Source organism: Felis catus, chromosome D2, assembly GCF_018350175.1.
Source record: "Felis catus isolate Fca126 chromosome D2, F.catus_Fca126_mat1.0, whole genome shotgun sequence".
NCBI lineage: Eukaryota > Metazoa > Chordata > Mammalia > Carnivora > Felidae > Felis > Felis catus.
The window spans coordinates 45,164,362-45,179,561 of NC_058378.1; the positions used below are offsets into that span (position 1 = coordinate 45,164,362).

General features: G+C 42.0%; 1 protein-coding gene across 1 annotated transcript in view; it reads right to left on the reverse strand.

Annotated features, from left to right (window-relative positions):
* GLUD1 (glutamate dehydrogenase 1) overlaps window positions 1-15,200 on the reverse strand; it is a 37,567-nt gene that overhangs the window by 12,623 nt on the left and 9,744 nt on the right. Inside the window, exons 2-5 of the mRNA XM_045040248.1 lie at window positions 8,648-8,728; window positions 8,081-8,136; window positions 7,210-7,273; window positions 2,381-2,475 (exon numbers count right to left, since the gene is read on the reverse strand). Of these exons, the coding sequence (XP_044896183.1) occupies window positions 2,381-2,475; window positions 7,210-7,273; window positions 8,081-8,136; window positions 8,648-8,728 (296 nt within the window). The remainder of the gene's footprint in view (window positions 1-2,380; window positions 2,476-7,209; window positions 7,274-8,080; window positions 8,137-8,647; window positions 8,729-15,200) is intronic.

A 15,200-nucleotide genomic window follows, 5' to 3' on the forward strand; every position in this document is an offset into this window, starting at 1 on the left:
AATGAGCCACAAATAATGTTTGATACATGGCCCACTACTCTGCACTCTTCAGTCTAGCGTCTCGCTTAAAAAGAATGAGAGACCATATCCGGAACTCATTTAACATCAAAAGGTGACATGGAAAAGCATCATTTTAGGGAGTGGCAGTTGAAATAAAAATTCTTTCAAGAGTCTCATACTGCTCCTGTTTCATTTCAGGGATTTATGCAATTCACCTGATGTAATACTGTGTGTTTTACTAAGGAGTGGGCGCTGTTCTAAGTGCATTATATTACTAGCCACTTAACCCCCACTGGGTGCTATTACATTGTCGTCTTACACACGAGGAGACGGAGGCACAGAGAGCTCTAGGCACCTGTCATGGGTCACAGAGCTGGTGTGTGAGGGAGCCTGAGAATCCAGGCTGCCCACCCGTGCTCCCACCCACAGACTGCACTCCCTCAGAAATTCAGACATCAGCCCGGCGTCTGAATTCCTCCCCTGCATGCTGCAGCCCCCTTCCTTCTTCTCAGGAGGGGATATTTCTCTTCTCCAAGGCTCATCTTTCCACTAAGGCCCTTAAAAGGAAAATTCATGAGGACTTTGTTCCCTTGGAAGATTCTGCTACCTCTACTGTTCACACCTTTCTCCCATCGTCTCTCACATGGAGGAATCTGGGGCCATAGCCAGTCAACTTGCCAACAAAACAACAAAAACCTTTCTCTTTGGGCAACAGCCACCTTTCAAGTCTTCTCTCTGCTGTCCAGTGCCATTCTTCTCAGGGAAGGCTACTCTTCATGCCCTACTTCCCTCTCTCAACACCCCCTTGCAGCCTGGCTCCAATCTCCGTCCTACGAATGATCTAGTTGCTGAACTGGTCTCTTCCCAGAAACCCCTCCCTTAACATCACCACATGGAACTCTCAGCACTTCTCATTCTTCTATGACTGACTGCTTTCCCTCTAAATCCCTCTTTAGTCCGTCCATTTCTCCCCAGCTCCAGGGCAGGCCAGTACCCCCTCTCTTCTGGGCTCCTGTATGGTGTCCTGCCCCCAACAGTCCCAATTCTCTGCTGCACACAGAGTGGCGCTCAAAATGCCTCACACCTGCTTATAGTTAGCAGTCCCCAGCTTCCTTCTGGTTTCAGGACAAAGAACCAGAGTCTCTGCTGTCACTTGTGGGGTGATGATCTAGTCCGACCTTCCTCTAACTGGCCTCTCCTGCACCCTACTCTCTCACTTTCCCCTCTGGCTACCACGGTCTCCTCTCAGTCTCAGGTTCCCCTCTTCTGTATTCCAGAACTTTGCTCAGTGGTTCCTTCTGCCTGCCACACTCGCACCCCCACCCATTCCCCAGCTGATCCTATTCAATGTTCAGAGTGCAGAATAGAAGCTTACTCTTTCACGGAGGCCTTTTCTGATGTCACCTGCAAAGGCTTGGCCAGGCCCCCTTACACCTTTTCGCAGCATGAGAACTTCCCCTGCTCTCATTTATCCCAACTATACTGGAAACCCTGCTTGCATGGCAGAGGTACTCCATGTATGCATTTTTAATGTACGTCTTTTCAACTCCCTTTTGATTCCTACCCCTTAAATGTTTCTCAAGGTTCCAACCCTTTCCTAAGAATGGAAAGTTGGCTTTTCTTTTTGTGTTCTGCATTAGTGGCACTACTTCTGCTCAGTCCCCTAGATTCAAGTCTTCCCGGGTCTCCTTTTCCTTGATGACACACATCCACTGCAGTCCTGCGGAGCCTATCTCTGCCATGCACCACCGCTTCTCCCTAGCCCCCAGGGCCCCCGGGCTCCAGGGCAGCCCAACACCACCAGCCCCCTCAGCCCCCAAGACAGGGTCAGCACCAGAGGCTCCCCTCTCACTGGCCTTGAGTATTTTTGTCCTAGTTCATGTATTTCTTCGCTCTTCTATCACCCTTCTAATATGCCTCATCTCCTAACGGTCTGAGCTCTACTGTTTCTCCTATCCCCGCAACCTCCGTGTTCAAATTCTACCCATTTTCAAGGTCTAGCCCAGACACCTCATCCAGGAAGCCTTCTTTCAGAGATGTAACTCCTTCTCTGTATTACACTGTCTCCATACCTCATCTGCTTCTTTACTTCCCTTCTAGTGTCTTGCAGCATGTCCTGCTCTGCCTAGCAGGTGATCCATTTTTGAGGTTCCATCCCAGCTTTCAGGATGGGGAGCCATGTAAATGAAAGCTCAGGCCATATTCACTACATTTATGGTTTATTACTGGAGAGAGGGAAGTAAAATAATACGCCAATCAAGACATGATTAAAGGAGAGGAGAAAAACCCAGAGAATTCTCACCTTCCACATACAATGAGCTTAATTGCTATTTCTCGTAGATGGCGAATGAGGCCCTCAGGACCTTCAGTGGGTACTTACATAGTGCCCGATGGTGCTGGCATAGGTATCAGCAATCCAGGACATCTCCCGCTCGCCCGTGCTCATGTCTGGGGCAGGCACATCGATGCCAGGACCTGGGGCACAAGGAAAGGGCAGTGTGCCGGCTTTTAAGATAAACTCCTCTCAAACACATAGATCCTTGGGATTTTCTATAATAACAAAGCTACCACTGTTAGAAAACTTTAGATTTCATCTGTGTAACTAATTGAAGCCATTAGTTGAAATTAGCCACTAATTGAAATATTTGCTAAATGTTTCACTACACAATTATACACACACACTGTTACATAGTAATTTCTTACGGTGGCGTTTCCTGGCTCTATGTTTGGAGGTTAGCTCTGCTGTGACAGATGTGAGCCACTCAACTGAACTTCTGAACATGTGAGCATAAGCAAATCAGTGTACCCCTCTTGACGTCAGTTCCTTGAACTGCAGTTAGAGTAAACAGTACCATCTTGCCCTACAGAAGGATGACTCTTACGGTTAGGGAGTGTATGAGTCTGAGACAGCACAGAAACACATCACTTCTGGGGGCGGGGGTAGGGATGGGTAAGCCCTCCCCACCAAGTAGGAAAAGAAGAAACAGACACATTGTTGAAGCAACTGAATTAAGTCCCATTAATACCTTCACGCCTGTGCTTTAGCCTGTTGTTCAAAGCTTACTCAGTGTATGCAATTTTAAACCTTAGCTTTCAATTCCTCAGATCACAGAAAATTAAAAAGTTTGAGGATAAGAAGTTAGTCCACAGGCAGCAGCAACAACAACAACAAAAAGTCTAGTGACAGCACTAATACTGATGGCCACACTGAGATCTCAGATAAAAATGAGTTAAATGATGCCTACTCAAATCGGCCAAAGTAGGGATACACAGAAATACATCTCTTGAAATAGTAAGAATCAAAACAACCTAAGTATCTAGTGAGTCAACTAAATAAAATACGGTGTATCTATGTAAAAAATATTCACCGAAACACACGTGGAAAAAAAGCAGGTTTCATACAGCACATATATAGTATGTTCCTATTTAAATAAAATTCTTTTTCCCTCTCTAGTTAGATCTGTGTAACATCTAAGCATCTATCCTTCCACGTGTATACACTGTCTGCGTGCAGAAGTTTGGAAGGACACGCTCACACTTGTTCACTAGGTTTCCATTTCGGCCTTGTTTATAACTTTCTATATCGTGTCAATTGTATCATACAAACTCATTACCTTCATAAAAAGGAAAACACAACTTTAAAAATGATTAAACTATTTAAAAAAATTTTTTTTAACGTTTATTTATTTTTGAGACAGGGAGAGACAGAGCATGAACAGGGGAGGGTCAGAGAGAGGGAGACACTGAATACGAAGCAGGCTCCAGGCCCTGAACTGTCAGCACAGAGCCTGACGCGGGGCTAGAACTCACGGACCGCGAGATCATGACCTGAGCCGAAGTCGGCCGCCTAACAGACTGAGCCACCCAGGCGCCCCAAATGATTAAACTATTAAGTCTGTCAAATAAAGTTCTTTCTAAGGGCTGTCCCTGAGTTCTATATTTTTTACTTTTTAACCAATAGAACAAGGTACGTTTTACTATTTTCCTACATCTCAGACGCCCAGATCCTAGGTGATGTGTTTCTCTGCACAAGTTGTGATGTGGTGGACACAAGATGGCATAAGACAACTGCCAAGTGGTCAAGCCTTGCTTTTTACAGTCCTGCCCCTCCTCCCGGCAATCTGTCACCCTCCCGAGTTGAGTACCCTTTCCTTTAGGCAGCTTCTAAACCTCATGAAGTCTGACTTCCCCAAAGTTACTCTCCTTCCATATAACTCTCCTACTTGGAAGGATCCATTCCACATTCTAGCCTCATCCTCTGACAAAAGGGCTCTACCATCCCCATTTGCTCATGATGTCCATTCCTTTAGAGTGACATACGTCGAGGATGTCAGTAAAGATTTGTTTAATCATACTGCTTTTCTCCCAAGGTATCAATGACAAATTGCTCCTGAATCCTTCTGGTGGTATCTACAAAAGTATTTTAGCAATATCAAGGGTCAAGTAACCTTGTTGGCTCAAATAACAATTCCAGTTGGAGAAAGGCTATTGGCAAGGAGCAAGTATGAGGAATATAGTTTGTAAATCAGAAATGTACCATGATACATTGCTTCTCAAAAACCTCAATTCATCTAGACAGCCTAAGGTGAGACAGCTCTCTCTACCCAACGCCAAAGTCACAAAATATTATTAGGCTTGTGAGTTTTCTATTCCACACAAAAATTGACATTCAGATCACAAATAGTTCCTGAGTTGCAGAAAAATTCTCAAGTATCTTACAGAGAACAGGTCTGAAAGTCCATACCTTGTAGAACATGTAACTACCCTCAGGAAAGCTAAAATGCCATCACTCAATCCCATAATAGCATAAAGAAGGTGAAAAACTGGCTGGAAAGTGCAGTTGCTTTAACAGAACATGAGCAAGAGCTGAAAGGGCAATTCTGGTGCCTGATACACTAGGGGAATAAAAGGAGGGAGACATCAGGTTATTGCAAGGGAACTTCACGGTTTGCAAAGGTGGTACCTAAACTCACACAGCAGAATTAGCACCAACCTTCACAAGCTTTAAAAAAAAAAAAAAAGACACAAGAGGAGAGAACACTTCTTAACTCATTCTATGAGGCCAGTATTATCCTGATATCATAGACATTGCAAGAAAAGAATTCTACAGACCAATATCCCTCAGAACACACACATGCATACACGTACACACACACACACACACACACACACACACACACACACACACACACACAATTTATGAATTAACTTGTCAGAAGTGGTATAAATCTGTGCATCGAAGACTACAAACTACTACTGAAAGACCTTAAAGGACGCCCGAGTCCGTGGACAGTCAGTATTCCTGGACTGGAGCACTCACCATGGTGAGGACGGCAACATCCCTATGAAAACCCCAGCTGACTGTTTTTGCAGAAACTCAAAAGCTAATCCTAAATGCACACAATGTGACAGGGCCAGGACTCCGAGCCAGCTTTAACTCATACTCTCAAACTGTGTGGAAAGAGAAGTTGGAGAAGAATGGAGAAATGACATCAGTTCCAGAAGTTTGCTCAGGACCAGTTCTGTCCTGGGGGAAGAGAAAGAACTCCTTCACCTCCCTCTACGTGCCACAATGGGGTTAGCTGCAGTGTGAGGCAATGAGGCCTCAGTACTTAAACCAAGGAGTCAAACTGCTTCTAACCTTTGGAATTATAAGGTACTTGACAATATAAATGTAGAGAAAATTAGCTGGTTATACTCTAGATAAGGGCAATAAATACAACTGAATAAAGTCTGAAACCACTCAAGACCATTAAATACGTTTGTGACTTAAGCTAAGAGGAAATACGATATAAAAATCATGAAGGCTGTCAACAGGCTGAACATGACAGCAGTTCCCCAAATCTCAGAAGTAGTGGGCATTTCCGTAAAGGAGGCAGTCAACTCCAGCTACCCAGTGCCTTGCTTTGCCGGTATGGTGGTTGTATGAGCTCACAGCAGTGCTGAGGGGGAGGCATGCCAGGAATCCACATGCCTTTTGTTTGTTTACTTACAATTTTTTTTTTAATGTTTATTCATTTTTGACAGACAGAGAGAGAGAGAGAGAGAGAGCAGGGGAGGGGCAGAGAGAGAAGGAGACACAGAATCCAAAGCAGGTTTGAGGCTCTGAGCTCTCAGCACAGGGGCTCGAACCCACCAACTGCGAGATCAAGACCTGAGCCTCGGTTGGATGTCCAACCAACTGAGCCACCCAGGCGCCCCCCACCCCTGCATGCCTTTTAAATGATGAAAGACATATTGAATCTGGTAAAGTTCTAGTGTTAACTTTTATTTATTTCTATGCTAGTTTATTTATTTCATGTCCTTCTTTTTTTTCCCTAAAAAGAGGGCATTTCAAAATAAAGATATCTTAAGTTCATAGGAACCTGTCAACCAACAGTTGGGAGAATATTGGGGAATAAAAACACAGGGGCTGGAAAACAGAGAAAGAGTAGATTTTCTTTCTTAGTCAGTCTTCTTTATGTTACAAGGGCAAACATTCTATTAAATATTTTTTTTATTTAAACAAATTAGAATCCCTCTAGATCAACAAAAGAAATATAAAGACTTAATTTGCTTGAAAATTAAAGTTAAAATGAATATTTACACATCACAGCAAAGAATTCACATCTCGTACGAAAGAGCACATGAGATAGATGACAGTATGATACGGAAACATCAAGTCAGTGAAGATCAGCACCTCAGAGATCTAGTGTTTGATGAAAGGGCCTAGTAACAAACATTAGGAGCCCCAGGAACCCTCCCAACCAGCCGGTGATGGCAGCGTGAGCTATTAGTGTGAGGCCCCTCACCTCCCAGCCTGTGCCCACTGTGCTGAACCTCCAATTCCAAAGGCATCAGATTTCCCACCGCTTTCAGAATAGGATCACTACTGTGAAAGTGATTTCTACATATTAAAAAAATGTTTATAATACAGGTATTATTCAGTTCCTAGAATCTTTCTGGACATCACAACAGAGATTGTACAAGGAGACGAGGTGGAAGCGATCTGTCTGGTGTCCATACTGCATAGTGAGAACCTGAACTTTGCTATTAGAGATGTATCAAAAACAGGCCCATGTACGTCCACCATATTTGTCACAGAACCCAGCTTTTCAGAGTAAAAGGGCAGTTCTACCCACGTACACACAGGTAAAAGCAGGAGTTTACCTTAAGAACATTACTTTTTAGATGTTCCTACTCTGTGGAAACCTGCATGGTAATACGTACCAATAAAGCCCTTCTTTGCCAGCTCCATCGTAAACCTCCTTGTGATCTTTTCTAATTCATTATCCTATAAAGGAAAAACATGAAAACAAAACAACAATGAAACAAATGCTTTTGACAGAAAACTACTGGTGGAGATAGGTAATAGTTGGATTATATTTTCTATTTATAGGACATTTTCACCTATCTTCTTGTGTAATCCTCAAAGCTCATAAAGCAGGCATTTCCATTTTAAAGATGAGAAAATGACAGATCACAAATTAGCTCATATAAACAACAGACAGTAGAATTAGGGCTCAGATCTCAGTTCCTGTTCTCTTTGTATTAATATAGGACCCTATGAGCAATCCCTATGGTATATTTTCATTTAAATGGTTAATCTTAAAAATAATGAAATCATACATGTTATGTTCGTAACAGATGTTACTTTGGTGCTGTAAAGTATAGTAATAGCTTAAATTAACTTGTAACTGATAGGATAAACAATAAGATTTTTACTGAATTAAGACATTTGTCACTGGACCTTGATAACCCAACACAAAAATCTCATAGTAATATATACTATATTTATATAGAGCATATTATATTTATGTTATAGAATACATAACATGGATATAAATGCCTAAGAATATGAAGGTATTAACTACCTTCTAACCAAGTGAGAAAATGAAAAAAGGACATTGATCATTGATGTTAAGCCAGGTGACCCTTATATGGCACAACACTCAATGTGTTAATTCTTTACTTGTTTTTCCATTCCTTTAAAAAGCAATAGGGGCCATTAATCTCACTGATATGGGGGACACACAGAAGCCCAGTAATTACAAGTCCCCCATCAGTGTATCATGTGCACAAATGTCATTTTGTTACTTACAGTATAGTTCTTGGGATTGATCTTAACACCAGCCTTGGCACCCCCAAATGGCACATCTGGAAGAGAAGGCTGCAAGTTGTTATTCCATACAAAGGATAAAAAAATTAAAGATGCAGAAAGCACTACGCAATGTATAAATATGACACTTTAAACTTTAGTTTCAAAAAATTCAAGAAATAAACCCACATCAATCTCTTCTAAAATGTTGTACTTTAACTAAAACTCTAGAGGAACAGAAATGATAAGGCTAGGCAAGTTACGATGCGTAATCAGTGTGCTTTTCTAATTCTAAAAGAAAAAAACATTTATTTCCCTTCTACTATGATTTGGTCTTATTTACAGTGTACAGAAAGGGATTTAAAAAAAGATCTACACTTCAAGAAAATCCAATTGATTCCTATAACAAGTCCTCCATTAAAAAAAAAAAAAGACTAACTCTTAATTAAGGCTAATTGAAAAATGGTGTGGGCATTAAACTGTGCACCTTGAATAACATCCTAACAGTAACCCTGTATGTAAACATATTTCCCCAAGCACCATTAGGTGGCAACAAAGGAGATCACTTACCAACCACAGCACACTTGTAGGTCATCAGAGAAGCCAGGGCTTTCACTTCATCTACACTCACATCAGTGCTGTAACGGATACCTGAGGGGGTGAGAAAGAAGGGGATGCATTTAGAACACCCTTCTGGCAGGTTAAAAAAAAAAAGTGCTAGAAATTGAACTGTCCACACTTTTTGCATTTCAATACCTTGGTTAGTTCCAAGAACACTTAAAGAAGCTTATGATACAAAGTCCAGGGAAATCTAAGGAGTCACCTAGCAAGAGCTACAGAATGAGCACTGAATTTAAGTATTTGGACAGTTATGAGCGAAAGACTGGTGTTGGAGTGCAGTTTCTGTGTTCTGGTACAAGCTCAGGATGAGACCATGGAGCAGGGCTCCTGGGGATTAAGAGGTGAATGGGGCACAGTCCTGTCCTCTGGGGACTGACAGCCCAGTGGGAAACACCAGTAACTACGATTTCACAAGACAAAAACCACCTTCAAATGAACGTTACACTTTTAGGAAGGCAATTAACTCCGGGAAGGCTTTACAATTTTTCTTTCATGTTTTGACTTAGGTGATTTGGTAGCAAGGAGCTCAAAAATTTTGCTTTCTTATAGCATACAAATATGAGCAAATGGATAGTCAACAGATTGATTCAACCTAATATTAGATGTCTAAATAGAAGTTCTGGCTTCAAATGAGTACACCCAGATGTCCCAGTCTCTTCCTCCCTTCATTCACTGTCAGCCTGTCAACCAAGAGACGAGAAGCTGACAAGTCATTTCTTTTTCTTGGAGATGAGCAATTCCCTCTATCCTTTCTGCAAGGATGGCAGGAGGCCAAGCGACAGACAACTAACTGTGTCTCAATGCGCCTGTACTTGGTAGTGTTAGGTGTTTGGTAGAGTGGACGTGGAAAGTGAGTATGTCCACTACTTTGGTTTTGTGGGTCCTGATCACTCACCCTCCCAAGGTTTTCAGGGTTAGGCCACGCTTTGTCCTCTGCAGTTCATTGTTTCTCAACCCAAAGGAAGAAGGCCAGGGTGAGGTTAATGTCTGCATGCTACCTGGCGCTCACTGGCACAATGTGTGTTTGTGAGCGATGAAGGATTCTTGAATGACGCTGGGTACAACTTCCACTGAGTTACAGTAATGGGGGGCCTCAGGGACATCTCTTAAAGAATTTTGGGAACAAAAGTTTTTCAGACAGCAATATACAATATCTCATAAACTGGTGGTTGGAGAAAACTTCCCTAGTCATTTTTATTTTTTTTAATGTTTATTTTTGAGAGAGAGCAGCATGCGTGAGCGGGGCAGGGACAGAGAGAGAGAGAGAGAGAGAGAGAGAGAGAGAGAGAGAGAGAGAGGAGAGGACAGACAATCTCAAATAGGCTCTGTGCTAACAGCAGAGAACCCAATGTGGGGCTGGAACTCATAAACCACGAGATCATGACCTGAGCCGAAGTCAGATGCTTAACTGACTGAGCCACCCAAGCAAGCCCCCCGTCCCCGTCATTTTTAAAAGATGGCTTCTTGTATATTTCTGCAAACATGTATCTAAACACAAATGATATCTTTTCCAATTAGCAATAACTGCACCTTGGATAAACCTCACTGGCTATGATACTGCCACTGCACAAAGCTAAACGCCAATGATATGACTTAAGAGAATTTTATCTGTGGTACATAGATCATAAAGAGCAAATTCTAAAGCTGAACATATTTCTTTAGTCTATTAGAAAAATAAAATGATTATATTTAGAAAAGGGAGCTCTTGGAACAAATGTACTTGTTAATGAAATTTTAGAATAAGGAAGGACAATTTTTTTAATGCTTATTTAGTTTTGAGAAAGAGAGCAGGGGAGGGGCAGAGAGGGAGGCAGAGAATCTGAAGCAGGCTGTGCACTGTCAGCACAAAGCCCAACATGGGGCTTGAACTCATGAACTGTGAAATTGTAACCCGAACTGAAGATGATCAACCAAATGAGGCACCCAGGTGCCCCAAGAAGGGATAGTCTTTTTAAAGATAGAGCAGCTACCTGTTGCTTTAGAGCTTGCTTCCCTATTTTGCTCAGGCCTCTATTAAAACTTTCTTCATTCCAAGAGGCCTTCCCTGACCACCTTCTTTAAAACAGCACCTTTCTCATTCCTACTCTCTAGCCCCCTCTACGTTAATGTTTTACCACTGACTTTATATTATAGATTTGTTTACTGTCTTGGCTTCCCCACGTGAGAAGTTATCACCATGCGGACAGACTGTATTTTGTTCAATGCTTCAATTCCTGGTCCCTAACATAGAAAATGGCATGCGTGTATTAGGCACGCAAATACAGGATGAATAAATATATGAATATTTCTTGACTCTTAAAACTTAAGGTATTAAGACAGAAAAACCGTAGTCTCTAAAAATTCTGACAGGCCTATAAGTTCTAAACAATTCACAATACACTGCATGTATTACAAAAGGACTATAAAGCAGTAAGAGGCAAAAGCACCAGGTCCTAAAAAGTACTCCAGAAAAAAAAAAAAAATTGTAAGTAATATTACAACTAAACATTTGTTTCTTTAAATTTTTTTTTAACGTTTTTATTTTATTTTTGAGACAGGGAAAGACAGAGCATGAGCAGGGGAGGGTCAGAGACAGGGAGACACAGAATCTGAAACAGGCTCCAGGCTGTGAGCTGTCAGCACAGAGCCTGACGCGGGGCCCGAACCCACGGACTGCAAGATCATGACCTGAGCCGAAGTTGGCCGCTTAACCGACTGAGCCACGCAGGTGCCCCAACATTTGTTTCTTTAAGGCAAAATTGGGGGGTGGCTCAGTCAGTTAAGGGTCCGATTCTTGATTTCAGTGCAGGTCATGATCTCACGGTTGTGAGGCTGAGCCCTGAGTTGGGCTCCATGCTGAGTGTGAAGCCTGCTAAAGATCCTCTCTCTCTCTCTCAAAAATAAGAAAAAAATTTGGCTTAAACACTAAAATATGTTTTGGGGCGCCTGGGTGGCTCAGTCAGTTAAGCGTCCGACTTCAGCTCAGGTCATGATTTCGCGGTCTGTGAGTTAGAGCCCCGTGTCGGGTGCTGTGCTGACTGCTTCGGATTCTGTGTCTCCCTCTCTCTCTGACCCTCCCCCGTTCATGCTCTGTCTTTCTCTGTCTCAAAAATAAATAAACGTTAAAAAAAAATTAAACACTAAAATATGTTTTTAAAATCAGTGAAAATGCTACTATGCAATGTGGCAAATGCCTCAGTGAAGGCCACGCTAGGCCAGTGATCTGGGCCGGGTACTTCCTGACCAAGTGGACCCAGCTCAGTGGCAACTACTGTGGTGACTGCACTTGCTTACCTGGGGAGGCACAGCCTCTGTTCTCAGGTTCCATCAAGACCGCACAGGACAATGCATGTGAAGCAGCTGACATGGTCAATAGTTCAATCTCAGCTATATTATCACTGCTATTGTAAGTATTACGAAGCAGTGGCAGATAACAAAGAAATCTATGTCTTAAAAAGGCTAAACTTATAGGAGTTTAAACAAACAGCTTAATAAACCTTGATTTCCTTACTTTAAGATAAATTCATGAGGGCAGAATAATAGTCTGCTATTGAGAATTAGTATTTCTATCATACACAAAGCACTTTCTTCATTGCTCTTTTAGAGTCTGTGGAAGTAGTCATTATGTTATTTTAATTTCCCTTTCTTTTTAAAAAAATTTTAAATGTTTATTTTTGAGAGAGAGAGAGAGAGAGAAAGGGGAGAGAGAGAGAACACGTGAGTAAGGGAGGGGCAGAGAAAGAGGGAGACACGGAATCTGAAGCAGGCTCCAGGCTCTGAGCTGTCAGCGCAGAGCCTGATGTGGGCTGGAACCCACCACCAAGAGATCATGACCTGAGCTGAAGTCGGACACTTAACCGACTGAGCCACCCAGGCGCCCCCAATTTCCCTTGCTTTCTTTAAAAATATTCCATTAGTTTCAGGTGTTCCACATAGTGACTGGACAATTCTATATACTACAGCATGCTCACAAGTGTAGCTACCATTTTTCTTGCTTTCTTAAGGGAAGGGAAAAGTTACTTTCCCTTATCCAGTGTTTCAAACTAATACATTCGGTGGGAAACTAAACACAGCCTGAAACAGTAACATTTACAAATCTGATTATAATCCTGTTATTCTAGACATTGATGCTAATTAGAAACTGGACCCCTCCTAGTACAAGACAGTGTAAACAAAATGCCTATGTTACTGCAACAGTTCTAGAACCATGAGTCAGAAACTGTGTATGTATAACAAAAAAACATGTTTCCACTGGATGGAACCCAGGCATTCTTGTGTGTAAAGTGAAATTTTCTTTCCGAGCCACACCCAATCAGAAAACTCAACTGCAAGATACAGAAGAGTAGTTACATAAATTACCTTTCACATCAGCATTTTCTGCAGGCTATGAGCCAAGAAAGGCTTCTAGTGAATTGAGGCAACGGAGGGGTAATAAGGAAAGGAGCAGAAGCGTTAGCCGGGCGGGGAAGCTCTGGAGCAGAGGAAGGAGGGGGCAAGGGAGGTACCCAGAAAGGAATGCAGGTGGTCGGTTACTGCCTGGGCTAAAGAAAAAATAGGTTTTCATTTCAACTTTCTGATTAATCAGTGATACATAAATGTTGTTACTTCTGGAAGCTGGCAGACATACCAGCACAGGGTTACTTAACTGTTAGTCTGGAAAAAACAAAACAAAACAAAACAAAAAAAACCCCAAAACCCTTCAAGGATAGCCGTAAGTAAAATGCTCTGTGTTGTAACAATGCTTGAGATGAAACAAACTCCCTCCAGTACAGGAGCTTACACCTAAGGGAAGGCTAGTTGCTTTGCTTCTCATGGGACTAGAAACCAAAGATAATTACTAAAAATATGCGGTCACCTAAAAATTCTTAACCACATTCTGATGGACACTAAGAGTATGACCACAAAAAAGAAGCCACTCTCTACTATATTTGTAAATCCAATGGATTATGAGATATTAGCACAACTGGGGTATGTGAGGGACAAATGATGCGACATACTTGACGTGACACTGACTACCTGGAGTTAGGGCAGACCTCAGACTACTGCAAAGTTGTAAAGGAGGGGGGAAACGTAGCATTTCTGAATACCTACCATATTTGAAGAACACAGAATTTGAAAACAAAGTCGTTCAATAAAGCCAAATGACAGGTAAGAACACACATGCACAGAAGAAAACCAAGAAACCTTAAAACATTTTAAAACAAAGTGAGGCAAGAAGGATCTTATTTGCAGTCTGAATGTTTTCACTTTTCGTAACAGCAAGCCTTTACTTCTTTTCTGTGGGGTGGCAGGGAAGGCTAACAGTGAGCAGGGCCGATAGGGATAGGATGGGGGCACAAGGGCAGAAACTAAAAGGGCCAAGAATTTTATTCCAGAAATGGAAAGGAGTCAATTAGGTTTTTTTCTATTCTAAAGTCCTGTAGTACTACCCATTAGCCTATGTTGCCGCTAGCATTGCTAGTGTTTGGGAAGAGACGGATGGGGTCTGTGAGCGACAGCGCTAGTAGGTATCATGACAGAGGTGGATGCTTTCAATGAAAAGCAGAGTCCACAGCTGGCAGAACTAGAAAGGAAATGGGGTGATTACGCAGGTATGGATCACACGGCAGGTGTCCTTAGAAACAAGGACCCCCAAATCAAGACCCCATTCTCACTGGCCCACAGAGTAACCTGTACTTCCAGTTCGCCAGCGGAAACTGACCGCCACCCATGACAGCGTTTATTATTTATCAAACCTGGTAGAGCTGGAGGAAGGGTTGGTGGTAGAAGTCTGAAATCAGACCTCTTATTCTGAAGAGTAATTAACTCTGCCACATAGTTATTTTGAGCTAACTGGTATCCAGATGTTTCAAAAGAACACTAATAAAATGCAGACATCTGCACACTACACAGCACAAAGCATTTCTCTGCCTTTTGACTTAATAACCAAAGATATTCCTTACTACACCAGGTTTTTCTAGGAGAAATCAAAATCAAAAGCAAAAATTAGCTAAAGCTGCTATAGTGATGAAGAAACCACACCAGTTCCTTACTTTGAAAAATTTCAGTGAAAACCACAACTGAGCAGCTTGAATTTTTTTCCTTTTGCGAGCTGACTCAAAACCAAAAACATACAAAAAAGCTCCTAGCAACTAAGTCACCATTGTTTTTTTCTGTGATGAATCATTAACGAAACACATTCATGACAACTTAAATGGTTTTAAAAATTACTTGAGCCTGGATCTTTTAAGAGGTCTTTGATTTATTTATCACAAATTCAATTTCCAACTGCATTCTCTCACTTTTCAGAAAACCAAGAGTTCTACCACAAGCACAGAACTCACAGAAAAGCATAAAGACCTCAGAACTCTTGAAATGCATGCCCTAGCACTCTTGCCATTTACTCACGAGAACATCTTTTCTCACTTAATACTAATATAATTTCCTAACGTGTAACAGAGTAACATAATTACAAATGAGGAGAGGAGGGCAAGGGGCAGTGGGGAACTGGGACCCTCCAGCATGTAATGACCTCGGAAAACAT